The sequence below is a fragment of the Monodon monoceros genome, unplaced genomic scaffold, assembly GCF_005190385.1.
Source record: "Monodon monoceros isolate NGI ecotype Baffin Bay Population unplaced genomic scaffold, NGI_Narwhal_1 Super_Scaffold_21, whole genome shotgun sequence".
Classification (NCBI taxonomy): Eukaryota; Metazoa; Chordata; class Mammalia; order Artiodactyla; family Monodontidae; genus Monodon; species Monodon monoceros.
In genome coordinates this window covers 55,611,274-55,626,401 of record NW_021703778.1, presented here as the reverse complement: position 1 = coordinate 55,626,401, position 15,128 = coordinate 55,611,274, and the positions used below count along the sequence as shown (strand labels likewise).

The following is a 15,128-nucleotide window of genomic DNA, read 5'->3' as shown; positions in this document are numbered from 1 at the left end:
TTTAGAGACAGGTGCTTTACCTGAAGACCCTGGCTCCTGCTCAGGGGAGAATGGACAGGTTCCTGCTCTGGCCAAGTTTCCCTCCACCAGTTCTCATGAGTGTTTCTTCATAAAACTGCCTTTCACCAAGGAGGGGAGCTTTGAGTTTATAGAATCTACCAAGAGGGATGGTGCCAAGATACAGGAAAGCCTGTCACAATGTCTAATACTAGCAGAGCAATCATACCTTAGTGATTCCTGGGTGACATTTTAAACGCTGGCTGGGAGGGTACACAAGACTCTTTTTCCCAAACCTGATGTGTGTCCAGTGTTCCCTATCTTAATGATCCATTCTCCACTGAGTGAACTAGACAGAAATGTAAGAGCCTTTCTTGCCTCTTCATTTCCCTGCATTCGATCCATCAGTATCCTTATTGGCCATACTGTCTAAATTTATCCTAAATTTATACATTTCTCACTTTCTCCACTACCCCACTCTAGTCCAAGCTACCTTCACTTCTTACTTTTTAACTGGTACACCACCCACCTTCCAATCTATTCCCAACCCTGCATTTTCCACGTTGTAGCCAGTTATCTTTTTAAAAATATGATCATGTAACTCCTTTGCTTAAAATCCTTCAGTGTTTTCCCATTGCTCTTATGATAAATATCAGAATCTGTACATGGCTGATAAGACCCTGCTGATCTGGCCTGGGTCCACCTCCCCAGTCTCATCTCTCATTGCTCTCTCTGTGTGGCAGCCACACTGTCCTTGTTTCAGTTACTTGGGTACTCCACACATCCTTCTCTACATACTGCCTATCATATTCACAAGTTAACTCCTATTCAGCCTTCAGTTTTTGGCTCAAGTCACCTCCTCCGGGAAGCCTTCCCCAAGCCTAAGTCCAAGACAGGTTCCTTTTTTGAGGTCTAGTAGAACCATGTTTCTTTTCTCAGAGTACTTAATGCAGTCACAATTAAAATACATGACTGGGCTTCCCTGGTGGCGCAGTAGTTAAGAATCTGCCTGCCAATGCAGGGGATATGAGTTTGAGCCCTGGTCCGGGAAGATCCCACATGCCGCAGAGCAAATAAGCCTGTGTGCTACAAGTACTGAGCCTGAGCTCTAGAGCCTGCGAGCCACAACTACTGAGCCCACGTGCCACAACTACTGAAGCCCGTGCGCCTAGAGCCCATGCTCTGCAACAAGAGAAGCCACCGCAATGAGAAGCCCGCGCACCGCAATGAGAAGCCCGTGCACCGCAATGAAGAGTAGCCCCCACTTGCCGCAACTAGAGAAAGCCTGCGCGCAGCAACAAAGACCCAACACAGCCAAAAATAAATAAATAAATTTGTTTAAAAAGTAAAATAAAATAAAATACATGACTATTTGAAGACCATCTACCTCTTCCCTTAGACCTTAAGCATAATGAGAGCAGGGATTGTATCTTTTTAAACGAGCATTTTATCCCCAGTGTTTGGTACATAGGTGGTACCTCAATAAACATTTACTGAAAGAATATTTTGTTTGCATTTATGCATTGAGATAATATGAGTGAGCAGGTCAAGCATATGGACATTTTAGAGATGGGAAGTAAGGAGTATATAATGGGAGTGAAGGATCATGAATATTGCTATGTCAGTTTTAGTTCAGATTGGTAAGTGTGAGTAAAAGCCATGAGTTCTGTGATAAATCTGGATAGTTTTTTTTTAGGGTGGGTGGATCTTCAAAAGCTGTTTTTAAAAATGGCAGATGGTGGGGATTGGAAGTAGGGAGAACAAAGGAGAATTTTTGGCTAGCAGTAAAAAACAAAACAAAAACAATCCATACCAATTTCTGTTTTCTAGCCTTCCCTAAAATAGGACCATAAGTCTATATACCCTTTTTCCTTGTATTTGGGATAGGATGTTGGAGAGCCATGCATGGGGTATGGGTGCTCTGGTGGAGAAAATGAAAGGAGAGGTGAGGAGTTTGATATCCTCTTATATCCTCCTATAGTTAGCTCCATCTAGAAGGTTAAAAAGGAATTCAAGGAGGAAAGAATGATTTTAGTAGTTTGGCCGAGGCCAAAGAAAAGATGAAGAGGCAAGGAGTCCAGCAAGGACAAGGACAAGTGAATGGCAAGTCTAAGTAAAGGATGACAGACAGGCCTCTGAGCCAATGGAAAGAGGAAGGAGCAGGTGGAAGGACACAGGGTAGACAGAGAGGCAGCATGAGGCAACTAGCTCTGAGGAATATAAAAGCTGGTGTGGAAAAGGATCAAATCAGCCCAAGTTTCTTTTTTGGGGTTTTGGGAGAAGATGATCCACTGTGACAGACATCCACTGTGAACAGAAGTTGGACACCAACTTCTGTTGTGAAATACTTGCATCCAGTGCACTGTGATTATACGAACTGTTATGTGAAATAACCGTTTCACATAATATTATGCGTTATTTTACTCTGGGGTATAAGGCATAATCTTTACTATGTCATATAACATGCATCTTTATACTATTTTCAAAGTGGAGTTCATTTATATCTTTTAACTCATTGGTATTTCATCAATGTATATATTTTAAGTGGGCTAAAAATGTCACATACCCCAATTCTTATTTGGCACAAACTGAAGTACTAATTATACGCAGACTGTGTTAATTATATACAAATACAAGTATACACACACATCCATGCACATGCATATACACATACATAATAGATGCATATACATTTGCATATACATACCACTTTCTCCGGTATTTTTCCAGCCTGACTCTCAGTCCTGTTCGTTGGCTTATTGAGTTCCTCTTCATAACTGTTGGCTTCCTTAGAGATCAGTTTTTGTAAAACCTCTGCAACTTCATCTTCCAGTGTGTGTGCCTGGCTTTCTGTGATCTGTTATAAAGAGTCAAAACATATAACTGTTATTCCCATTTTTGTGATTTAAAACAAATTCTAGACTAAACTCTTTAGTTGAACACATATTTTTAGAAGACTAGAGAATGTTCTGGTCCCTCTTCTGAACATCCCTTGATTATGCCTCTACTACATGCTGGCCTTCACAGTAACTGCTCAGCACTCCTGGGAAGAGGTGGCTTTGGGCCCATTGTGCAAGCATCAGTCCTATCTGTTGGAACCCACAGAATACTTAATTTGAGAAACAACTTGAGGGTTGTTTCTCAGTCCTCAGCTGCAGGTCATAGTAGGTAACCTTTGAAACCTGCAAATTTAGTGCTCTCCTAAAGCCTGCCAGGCCTGTGTTAGTATCTGGGAGCCAAGCTGGGGCAGGGTCAGTTTGAATTGCTTAGGGCTTCCCAATCGTTGTGTGGCTTTGCACATCTTATTTCCTTCTCATCTAACACATTTTTTTTTTAAACTCCTGCTGGTTAAATCCTAACCATCCTTCTAAGCTCACTTCAAACACCTCCTCCTCTGAAGCTTTTCCTTATTGCATAACTGGATATAATCCACCCTCTGGCACACTGAACCACTCAGGTGGTTCTTACGCACCTTGCATCGTGAGCACTTGCATACTTGTCTAGTGCCTCTGATAAACCATAAATTCCTAGAGGGAAAGAATGGTGTCCTACTTGTCCTCGAGACCCATGGCGACTGGTATAAAGTAGATGCATTATAAACATTTGGCTCTTTGAATGAAGTGGCTTGGCTCCTTAGCATATTCCAACCTAAGATTTGGTTTATTCTCATGCATATGACTTACTAGGCCAAGATTCAGCAGTTTAGAAACAATCTTGTCAAATACTCCTCTGTCATTTTCCTCATAAATCCTGGTAGCAATTTTCTGGACAATGTCTTCAGCAGTTAAAGAAGTTCCATCTAGTTGATGAAGGCCATCTGGATCATCTAGACAGAGCAATCACAACTTCACGTTGTGGTGGTCACAGACCTATTTCTTGGATTACATTAGATTTATAATCTATATCTTGTACACTCAAATATTTTTGGAATATGTTTAAGGTGGTGCTTAGTCCATGTAAACTCTTGGTTTAAAATAAAATTTGACTTCAAGTTAAGAACCTAGGATGATAATGGAAATTCTGAAAGCTTCTTATGTGATTATAAGAGGAAGATCTGAAAATAACACAAAAGGCCTCTCCGTTTTTAGCACTAATAGTACAAAAAGTAAAATACTGTTAGATAGTATGCAGTATTGTTCAAAGCACCCTTCTATATATTATATAATTTGATATTCCATTTCCCCACAAGAGTAGATTGGTATTACCTGCACATGTACTCCCTTTGCGGGCAAATTCCTGGGCTGAGGGTGGGGAAACCTGCCTTACACCCAGAATCAGAGAGTATGTACTGAAGATTTTATGACTTACCTGGAATAACTGTTTACTTGTGAGTATGTGTCAGGGCACCTTTATGTAAGGCAGCTTAAGACAAGCCTCTTTCTCCAGAGAATGGGGAACTTATTTTATGTGCCTGGAATTTAAGCTTTTGAAATGTGATCACAGGTTTGCACAAAACAATATGTAAATCTATGTAAATCTCAGCAGAAAAGCTCGCAGATATGTATCCTTGGCTTTCCTGGGAATACATTTGGCAGGACTACTCCAGACTAAAGCAAGGGCCCTTCCTGAGGGAAAGGAAGGATACAGTAGGGTTGGTGGCAAGGAAGCTTTGCACTATGTCCACAGAGCACTCCCAGGAATTAATTGGTCTTTTCCAATCTATACCACATGGAACAGTATATTCATACATGCAAGTTTACAAGGCACTTAACCTGTCACTTCTAGGCAGCTTGGAAAGATCAGAAATTTAGCTCCAGTGATCCCTCTTGTTATCTACATATCCTTGGACCACTGTAAAGGAAGTTAATAAGAGTATCTATTTCATGGGATTGTGAGGATCAAATGGAATAAGATGTAAAAGCACCTTTTAAATTGCAAAGCATTGTATGAAAGTTAACGTAGTTTTATGAACCGTAGATTTGTACCTGAAATAAGGGAACTACAATTATCTTCTAGAGAAAATAGACATTGCATCCCTAGCCAAATCCTACCCTAATAATTCTGATCATATTCACTCAAAGAAAGAAGAACCTAGTACATATTTCTATTCTGATTCTCTCCTTTTCTTCCATAGCTCCTGGGGATTCATAGACTTCTTCTAGACTCTATGAAGCTGGAAGTATGTGCAGCCTCAGGCAGAATGTCCTCTTCTTGCTGTTTGGAAAGAAGCTTAGGAAAATGAGCAGGGTGAGTACACACAGAGGGCTGGAAGTTCTCTGACAGTATATGATTGCTGAATTGTTGGCCAACCCATGAGCTGTGAGCCCTTTGAGTCCTGTGTACCAGCGTGACGAATGAGCAGAAAAGTCCCTTAGAAAACCCTGTAAAATCAGTTCCCCTCCTGGCTGACTGAAAATTGGGCTCATCACCCATGTTTTTCAGGAGCAGAGACTCACTATCACTTAGGTCTGATTTTTCCATTTGTGGGTTGCAAGTCAGACTCTCGGGAATATGTGGAGCAGACACTTCCCTGGGTCTAGGCAGAGGTGGAAGCATTTATTTCCCTTCCCACTTATCCCTCGGGATCTGAAAAAGGAAGAACAGTGGTTGCCTGCTGAAGCTGGAAAATAAATGAGATGACTGTTTTTCAGTTCATTTACTTCACAACAGGAAGAACATTAGCAACACTCTGAAGAAACAGCTTCCTCCTCTGCAATGCTGTATTCTCTTGAGCCAGGAACTTCAGGCTCCCCTAGCAGAGCTTTGCTAGATGGGGTTGATAGTTGAGCAGGTGGGCAATGCTCCTTGCCTTCCAGTGATTTCCCCTACTCCTCTACAATGGACAGAATTACTCAGAATGGCTTCTCTACTGCTCGTGAAGGGGTATTTCACCCTCCTATACAGACCTCAGAGGGAAACCAAACATGAGTTCAATATTTATAAGTTTTTAAAGCATTTACAACTCTAAGTGGGTGCGAAAGGGCCTTGTTCAAAGTTGTCATCTGCTCAGTTACATCTGAATCTCCAGGCATCTAATATGGCACTTGGCCTTCATTTATTCAATATATTTGTATTAAAGTCTTAATATGGGCCAGGACTGGAAATAGAGTGATAAGGAGTTTAGATGTGGTCCCTAACTGCACAGAGCTTACTGTCTAGCTCATAGACTGATACATAGTAATTGCTCAATGAATATTTGTTTGGTGAGTGCACACAGGAGCCACAAAGCACTATTTCCTATAAGAAACTTACAAAAATCCTGAATCATACATACTGTAGAAAACACTGAGAAGGAGAATTGGTGGGTCCTATAGCACAAGCCCATTTAGAGGTTTCCTAAAGGTATAAAAGCACCCTGCAGAAGTTAAGCCCCTTGCCCTCCCTTCTGGGATGTAAGTCTGCATACCTCTGAGGTTCTAGTCACCCGAGTGGCCCCAAACCTTCTGGTTCCAGGATTACCAGGGTATGAGAGAAAATCAGCAATTCACTCATATCATTCTCTCCAAGAATCTTTTCTGTATACTCAAGTGGACTTAAAATGACCCCTAGGGTAGACCTGGAACCATCAAAACTAGCACTTGGTAGTTCTGAACCTATTTACATGTTAATAAAATGTTGAACAATTTAAACATAAGTTGCTCAAGTTAGTGATCAGATCACAAACAGATCTGCCTCTGTTTGCATGTACAGCCCATCTGACCAAAAAATGCAGTCAAACAAACTTTAGACTATTTTTTTATTTTATTAAATCAAACGGTCGATTCAATCAAAGTGGTTAAATCTATTTTTCATGGGGCTATGCCCAGTGCCTATTTATTTCTAGCCCAAATGTTTTAGTTTAAAAAGTAGAATTCAAAAAAAAAAAAAATGTCCCTGGGAATTCCCTTGTGGTCCAGTGGTTAGGACTCATCGCTTCCACTCCCATGGGTCCGCGTTCAATCCCTGGTCGGGGAACTAATATCCCGCAAGCCATGCACAGCACAGCCAAAACAAAACAACAAAAACAAAAACAAAACCCTCACACAAAAAAACCCCCAAAACATTTCCCTGAATAGTATACAATATGAAATGTGTCAAAATATAGACCATCTTCCCCACGCCATCCATATAAAACACACTTCTGAATTCTCCTCAGCCTACAATAGCCTATAAAAGTCTAATTTAATTGGCAGTTGTTTTCTGACCGAGATAATCAGTATAATTCTCTTGTGGTCCGTGGAAAAGAATTAAGACACATAAGAAAATCTGTAGTCACTCCTAAGCACCAGTACTCAGAATGGAAGACACACTGAGGAAGACCTCAGTGCCTAGGTACAATAGTTAATTTATTCCCTCATGTATCCTTTTATTTGTGCATTTGTTCATTTATCAATTCATGCAACAAATTCACGAGCTCCAGACACTTGGACGACACCGTCTCTGTTCTCATGGAGTTTTCAGTTGAGTTTAGGAGAGAAAGATAAATCAGAAGTAGTCACACTCAAGGATGTAAAATTACAAACTGCAGTAAGTGCCATGAAGGAAGGAAATAAGGTTTCTATCAGATCATGTGCGCTGGATGAACCTAGGGAAGTAGACAGCCCATGTAGGACTGTAGAAGCCATGTTAAGGATTTGGGGTTTTATCCTAAGAGAAACGGGAATCTATTAACAGGTTTTATGCAAAACAGAGACATGCTCATGTTTGTGTGTTGAAAAGATCACTCTGGCTGCTACATGAAGGATAAGATGGAGAGGGTCAGAGCGAATGCTAGAAGATCCATTGGAAGATTTTGCTCTCATTCAAATGAGACATGATTAGAGCTTGGAAAAAGATGGAGGTGATTGGGGATAGAGAAAAAGATTTTGAGAGATACATAGGAGATAAAATTGCTAAGACTCATGGGTTAGAATTTGAGAGGTAAAGAAAAAAAATAGTTTGACTCATAGATTTGTCTTGAAAAGCTGGATGTATAGTAGTGCCTTTCCTAGAGGAAAGAGGGCTAAGTTGTAAGGTGTACAGAAATTATGAATTTAATCTTAGACATGTTAAGTTTGAGGTGCATCTGAGACTTCCAAGGGAAGATAAGTCGGTAGTTAGCTAGATATAGGTCTATAGTTCAGAGCATTCTGGGCTAGTGATATGAAACATCAGGATATAGATGGTAACTGAAGCCGTGGAAAGGTTAGAATGACCTAGGGAGAAAGGATATAGCTAGGAAGAGAACACTGAAAAGGGAGTGACGAATATTCCACTTGGGGAGGGGGGGTATTTTCTTGATTTAATTGTTTGAGAATTATGACATTTTGCTTGTACTAATAGTTAAATTGGAATGTTAAAATGAATTCAATAACATAAAATATAGAGAGTAGATTTAAATTTTTTTCAAAGCATCAGTAAAGTAACCTTTAAAGAGAAAATAAAATCTGGGCTTCTGTGGAGCTGGAGCTTTGCACATTATCAGTAAGTTTGGGCTTTATCTCAATTTTGGACATGACTAATAAAGGATTGTAAGTGTGTAAGAGATATTTTTAAAATATAGGACTTTCTCTTAACCCATAATGGGAAACTCCAAATTAGAGAAAATAGGTAGCAAAACTTCTTTTTCTTCATTTACCTTGAAATTTATGATCCAGTCCACTCTTAGTAGAATCATAATCATCAATCAGTCTTCGATTCTTGGTCGAATCAACATCTTCCAGGTTCAATTTATTATCATTTGGAGAACTTTTTACGGACTGTCTTTCCTTGTCATTCTTTTCCTTTTCTGTTATAGCCTTTAGCAGGTTCAAGTTATCAACAAAGGAATAATTGCTCTCACCTGGCTTGTTTTCTGAAAGAAAAGCCCCCAAACCAGGCATATCCGTTTTAGTTAAGCTTCTCATAGCCTACATTATTTAAATTAACATCAATGTAATTTCTTATTACCTGAAGGGTATGTTTTTTTAATCTTGTCTGCTTCTGCTTCAGCAATCTGTGAAAGAAACAGGAGATAGACCTGGTTTTAAGTCATTACTCCACCACTTACCAAATATGACAGCTCAATAATTTAATCTCCATGGGATTTAGCTTTCTTGTTTGTAAGATGTAGTTAATAGTTTCTATCTCAAAGTATGTCATAAGGATTAAATGAGATAAAATAAAGGGCAGATGGTCTATAAATATTAATTCCCTCTGATAATATTGGTAAAAGATAAATCTCTGATAAAGAAATCTTACAATAGAATGGATGTGATGTTGAGCTTACTGGCTTATTATGCAGGCAGCTTTTTGCATTATACTGAACTCTCTATATTTAACTGTTGGGACATAAAAATTACCAAAATTATATTTCCCATCATAATTTCAATGTTTATTATTAAGCTCCTGAGGTCTGTGAATTCAAAATGGCTAAAAATTCGCGGCATAGTTACATTAAATAATAATAACTAAAATAAAATGGAATAGCATTTATAATTTTACTTCTGACCTACCTGCTCATTCAAAGGTCTTTCTGCACTTAATTCTCTATTATGTAGGGGTTTGTCTAGAATAAACACACACAAATACAAATTTAATTGTTCATTGGAAAGACAATATGTCTCATTAAATAAAATCTTCAAAAAAAAGGAGAAATATTTTTGGATGACTGTGAAACAAATATATATATTAACAGAGATTATCAAGATTATACAATAACGATGATTATCAGTGTTGCCTTGCTTATTATCTTGGTGTATTTCCTGAGTTAATAGAATTACACTTTTTCTTTTTTTTTTTTTTTGACCAGAAATCTAACATATTGTTCTAACACTTGGTTTACCAGCTGTTTTCAACTAGACAGAGCATAGTCTGGATTGGTATTATTGGCACATTAAAAGCTTTCTTCATACACTGCACGTTTTATGAATAGAATATCTGAGAAAGGTTGTAAGATGGCTAGGAAAAAAACAAACAAACAAAAAAACCAAAAACCAAGCCATATATTAGGCGGGAAAGCCACCCCCTCCCAATTTCAAAATAAGATCTTTCAAAACAACTTATGTTATTGTTCTATCATGTAAAAAGTGAGGGAGGAAAATCTGTCTTCTGGCTCTAAATTCGAACTGATTTCTCTGTCAATATGCACGGATATGACGTGATCAGAAAATGAGGCAAGGTGATTTACAGCTCGCGGATTATACCAAGCTTTACCTTTTCATGGCGAAATAAAAGGGAGGTGGGAAGAAAAGTGTCCACGTACCTTGGCTGCCTGCCGGTTTGGGGAAAGCTTGAATTGGGCTGCTGTGGAGCACCAACACCACAATCCAAGTGCCGGTCCAAAGGAACCCCATTCTTCCACGCTTGGCTTCAGAAACAGCCTGGCGCCGGGCTCCCGGAGCTATAGCTTTTGTTATGAATGAAAAGGAGGAGTAAAAACAGGAAGAACTAGGAGGGCGGGCGCAGGGAGGGCGAGTGGCGGGGGCTCGGAGCTGGTGGAGCTCTCTGGGGCTCCGGGGTAAAGGGATGAGAAAGACTCCGGGCGCTCGGGACTCAGGTCTTCAGGTGGAGGAGAGCGCTGTCCGCCCCGTGGGTGCTGAAGTTCCTGTGACGCGGAGCGGTCAGCGGGTCGGCTAGGGCGTCACCTTATTCTCGCTCCCTTCTTGAGAGGAAGTGAGGATGGAAGCGCATGCTCCCTGCGAGCCAGAGGCGGGAAGGGGTGGTGTCAGCGACTCGGAAGCTGCTCCAATCCCCACAGCGAGTGGAAGCGGGGAGGACGACAGACTAGCTAGCGTATTTTCGGTGCCGCAGTCCTAGGGGTGCTCCTGCGCTCACGGTCACCTGGATTGCTGTAAACGTGCACATCTTTGTCGTAACCTCCCAAGTAAACGTTACCTCAGGGACCAAATGCCTTCTCTGCCCGTGCACCTGTCAAGGAAAGCTAGATAACCTTGTGCAAGGGGTTCTGCTTAGAGATTATTCTGGGATACCTTCTCCAAAAAGCCCTTCTTTCCATTCCACCTTCTGTACCTAAAAGGTAGATATAATTCTTATATTCTTAGAAAAGCCGTGCCTTTTGTGATTTGGGTTGACGTACCAGGGCTCCCTTGGTGCTCTTATTTGTGTCTCAGCTCTATGGAGTCCTTTGAATTGGGATATTTAAGGAACATTCTTTCAAATAGATTGCTGCAGCACACTCTTACTCTCCTAGATGAGGAAACAGAACAACAACAAAAATCATCGTCTGTTCCCCTAAGGGTGAATATCCTCATCAGTCCAGGGTAGGTGAGCAATAGGGGCCAGTTTCAATAAAAAAATTTCCCCTTCCTCACCGTGGGAAACCCCTCTTCAAAGAAAGAAAGGAAAAAAAGAAAAAGAAAAAAAAAAGCAGCACTTGTAAAATTCTTCCCTAGGATTCAATTATGCCTAAGGACTTGGTTGTTCCAGCATTCCTTGAAGAGAGTGGGTAGTCATGAAAAGCATTTTTCATCATAACTAGGTCAGGGAGGTTCTTCCTATATTTTGAGAATATTCCCAGAAGCCTAAGATTATTGCATAAAAGGAGCTATCAAAAGACTTTAAAATGATGAATACAAGCAACACTAATGTGAGCAGGGTGCTGAGTAAGCTGTTTAGTCTCTGATTTTTAAACAGAGCTTGGACCCTTTCCTTTGGACTGTGGCATGCTGGGAACTAGTCTGCATAATGACCAAAGAGAAGAATTCAGCACACGCAGGCCTTTGATTTCTGCACCCCTGCTTTTCAAGGAGCCAGTTAGTTGTTCAAGTACCTAAAAATAAACAGATGAATCTCCCTCATTCTGGAGGTCTTTGAATTTGGATATCACTCAAATACTTTCTTTAAGAATCTAAAGAGTACTTTTGATCTAACACCTACTTCGAAACAAATAGTTGTTTCTTGGCAGTGATGACATAGCATTAATATTCCAGTAGGCTGCATGAAAAATATTGTCTCCCAATTTAAAATCCCAGCCAAGTGAAGGGCAAATTTCCTCTTCTTTAAAATAGAGGTGGCAGGCTCTGTTTACCTTACAGTGTAATTGTGGAGAACAATTGAGTACATGTCTGGATCAAATCATTTTGATGCCAGGAATATTTTGACACAGCCTAAAAAATAAGTTATGAAGTGTTTTCAGCTTTTCATAAACATTACCAAATATTAGGTGAAATAGTCACTGAGATTTACTCTGTCGCCTCAGCGTCACTGCATCCTTTGTCCTGTCCTTAACTTACCTCTCCCCACAGTGTATGTTTGCAGTTGGGAGGGACTCAGGATGGAATTAAGGGAAGGGATGGCTATTGAGCACGATGCATTGCTTGCCAAAAATGAAAAAGGTATTTGACTTTTCTCTGCCATTTGTACTCAAAGTGACTGTGTTAAATCTAAGAACATGTTCTGTTGCTGACCAAAGGAGCTGTGGAGCACTGAGTAAACTGTAAGGCATGGAGTCATTTACATTCCTCAGTCTTACGGATGTTTCTGCCAGACGTAGTATCGGTCTATGAGTGGAGTAATCCTAAGTTGTTTCACTTATTCATTCATTCATTTAAGAGATGAAGTTTCATTTATTCATTCATTCATTTAAGAGATGAAGTTTCATTTATTCATTCATTCATTTAAGAGATATTTATTGAGTACTCAAAATGTACCAGGTATTGAGATAATTGCTGGGTATACAAAGATAAGTAAGGTATGGTCACTGCTGGTCTTATAGCCTGAAAGAAAGGACTGTGATTATAACAAGCACCACCACAACTATTTACTGAATAGGTTTCATGTGCTACACATTGATCTCACTTAAATGTAAGTGAGCAAATAAACATGAGAGTGTGTTATGGGTTCCCTGTTGTACGTGCAGAGTTCGGGTGGGGTGCAAATAATGGAGTGAATGATCAGGAAAGGTTTCAAAGAGAAGATCTTTCCCTAATAATAAAAAATTAAAATATTTGATTATTGTGTGTAAGCACACTATAAACATTGAATAATATAAAAATATATGTTGAAGTTGCAAGACAAGTGTCATTGACACAGATCAGGTGATCATGAAATAGACAACATACAATGCACAGTGACTTTGTCAATGCTGTTTGTATATGTGTGAACACACACATGGTTTGATTGTTGTATGCTCATTCACTGGTATAGAAGATGCCTTTTGTGCTGAGTCTTGAAGATAGAGATATTTGAACTTGTTTATATTTATTAGAGGAAAAATTTTATATTAATTATTATTGCATATTATATTACAGAAAATTTCAGACAAACACAAAAGGAGTAAAAATACTGAAACAAACTCCTTGAATTCATTACCTAACTTCAATAATCATTAACTCATGACCACTGTTTTTTTTTTTTTTTTTTTTTTTTGCGGTACACGGGCCTCTCACTGTTGTGGCCTCTCCCGTTGCGGAGCACAGGCTCCGGACGCACAGGCCCAGCAGTCATGGCTCACGGGCCCAGCCGCTCCGCGGCATGTGGGATCCTCCCGGACCCGGGCACAAACCCGTGTCCCCTGCATCCGCAGGCGGACTCTCAACCACTGCGCCACCAGGGAAGCCCATGACCACTGTTTTTATTTTATATTCCCAACCAATGGATGATTTATGTGTAAAAATCCCAAACTTCATATCATTTCATCCACAAGTATGTCAGTATGTTTACCTAAAGGATAAGGTTCTTTTTTGTCCTAGCATTACTGTAATACCTTTATCATATCTCATAATAATAATATTCCTTTAGTATCATCACATATCCAGTCAGAGTTCAAGTTTCCCCACTTGCCTTATAAATATTTTTACAGATGGTTTGCTTACACCAGAATCCAAATAAGGCCATATGTTGCATTTGGTTGGCATGTGAGAGACCCATATTAGTATGAGATATTGCAAGGTTTTCTTTCCCTTCCCCAGACAAGTTAGTTGCTTCCTTAGAATACTGTGCACACTTCCAGTGTAGCATGTATCCCATTGTGCTGCTTTTTGTACATGATTCTTTTCTCTTCATTTCAAAAATAATAAATATACACTGAAGGAAAAATTCTGAAAAGACAGTAAGTAAAAAGGAGAAAAATTATCTGATAGAGACAATCACTGCTAACTTTGGGCATATTTCCTTTTGGTGCATGTTTTTGTAAGAAAATATACACATATTTATAAAATCGTATCTCTCACTGTTATTATCTCCTTACATATTTAGCTGTCTATCCCACTAAATTGTGAACTCTTTAAGGGAAAGGATCTTATCTTGCTTACCCTTCACTTCTCAGCCCTTCTTACAGCATCTGGAAATCTATTTGCTTAAGTAAATGAATGAAGTGATGAAGGGTTGCCTGTTTACCTTTGGTCTTTAAATGCTGAGACCATGGTGGCTGTCCCACACTGGAGGATCATGACAGTCTTGCAGGGCCAGGAGCTGCCAGTTCCTTCAAGAGCTGTTAGTCACTCTGTCAGCATGATCATCCACTCAGCATTTTCTTTACAAAAGAGTAGGCTTGCAGAAGAGTATTCATGAAAGGCCTAAAAATAGAGATCCAGAGCTGGCAAAGGCTCACACAGATACAGAGCTATAGGAATGGATCCATTGCTGTTGAAAAGACTGACACAGAATGCCAACACTGGAGATGGCTACTGGTGTAGCTCAAAAGAGAAATGTGGAATCTGAAAATTCACCATCAGAGGAAAGTTGAAGTAACCAAGGATGATGGAAATGAGCAAATAAAAAGACGAAAACAAGGAAAGTAAAAACATGGAAATGCAAAGAGTATATGAATAAAGAAAATGGGCCCAAATGACAAGATGTGATAGGCCACCTACAGAGTGCAAAGTGCCAACACTGAATCTGAGAGCGGGAAGGAGGAGAAGGCAGCTGGATGGCAAAGATTTTTGTTGTTCACTTACCTCATTTGTACCATGATTGAACCAGATTGTGTCAATCTCTTGCTCCAGAGGTCATGGGAGGAATGTACGAGTCATACAAGGGCTCTCTCCAGAGATACAATTGTAGAGCAGTTTCCCAGAAGGAATCAGGGTGAGGGTGTTAGGCAAACAAAAACAACAGATGCTCACTACACTGTAGAATGTAGTATGGATATTTAAGATAGGTTAAACATTATTGAGTAAAAAAATCAAGTTGCCTATTAGCGGTATGATTTCTATTATAAAAATTGTGTGTGTGTGCCTGTGTGTGCTCGTAAATAGTGATTTGAAAATTTCATTTCCCATAATGTTTACAGT

The 15,128-nt window shown here is 39.8% G+C and overlaps 1 protein-coding gene across 2 annotated transcripts in view; it reads right to left on the bottom strand.

The window, feature by feature from the left end:
- Positions 1 to 10,642, bottom strand: part of SCG3 (secretogranin III) — a 38,710-nt gene extending 28,068 nt beyond the window's left edge. Inside the window, exons 1-6 of one of the 2 annotated variants that reach the window (XM_029238441.1) lie at positions 10,139 to 10,629; positions 9,390 to 9,442; positions 8,845 to 8,890; positions 8,534 to 8,749; positions 3,681 to 3,823; positions 2,705 to 2,854 (exon numbers count right to left, since the gene is read on the bottom strand). In XM_029238441.1, coding sequence (XP_029094274.1) covers positions 2,705 to 2,854; positions 3,681 to 3,823; positions 8,534 to 8,749; positions 8,845 to 8,890; positions 9,390 to 9,442; positions 10,139 to 10,229 — 699 coding nt within the window. In that variant the 5' untranslated portion in view covers positions 10,230 to 10,629. Of the gene's footprint in view, positions 1 to 2,704; positions 2,855 to 3,680; positions 3,824 to 8,533; positions 8,750 to 8,844; positions 8,891 to 9,389; positions 9,443 to 10,138 lie in introns of both variants that reach the window. The other variant, XM_029238442.1, reaches the window with a different exon arrangement.
- Between the last annotated feature and the right edge of the window lie 4,486 nt (positions 10,643 to 15,128).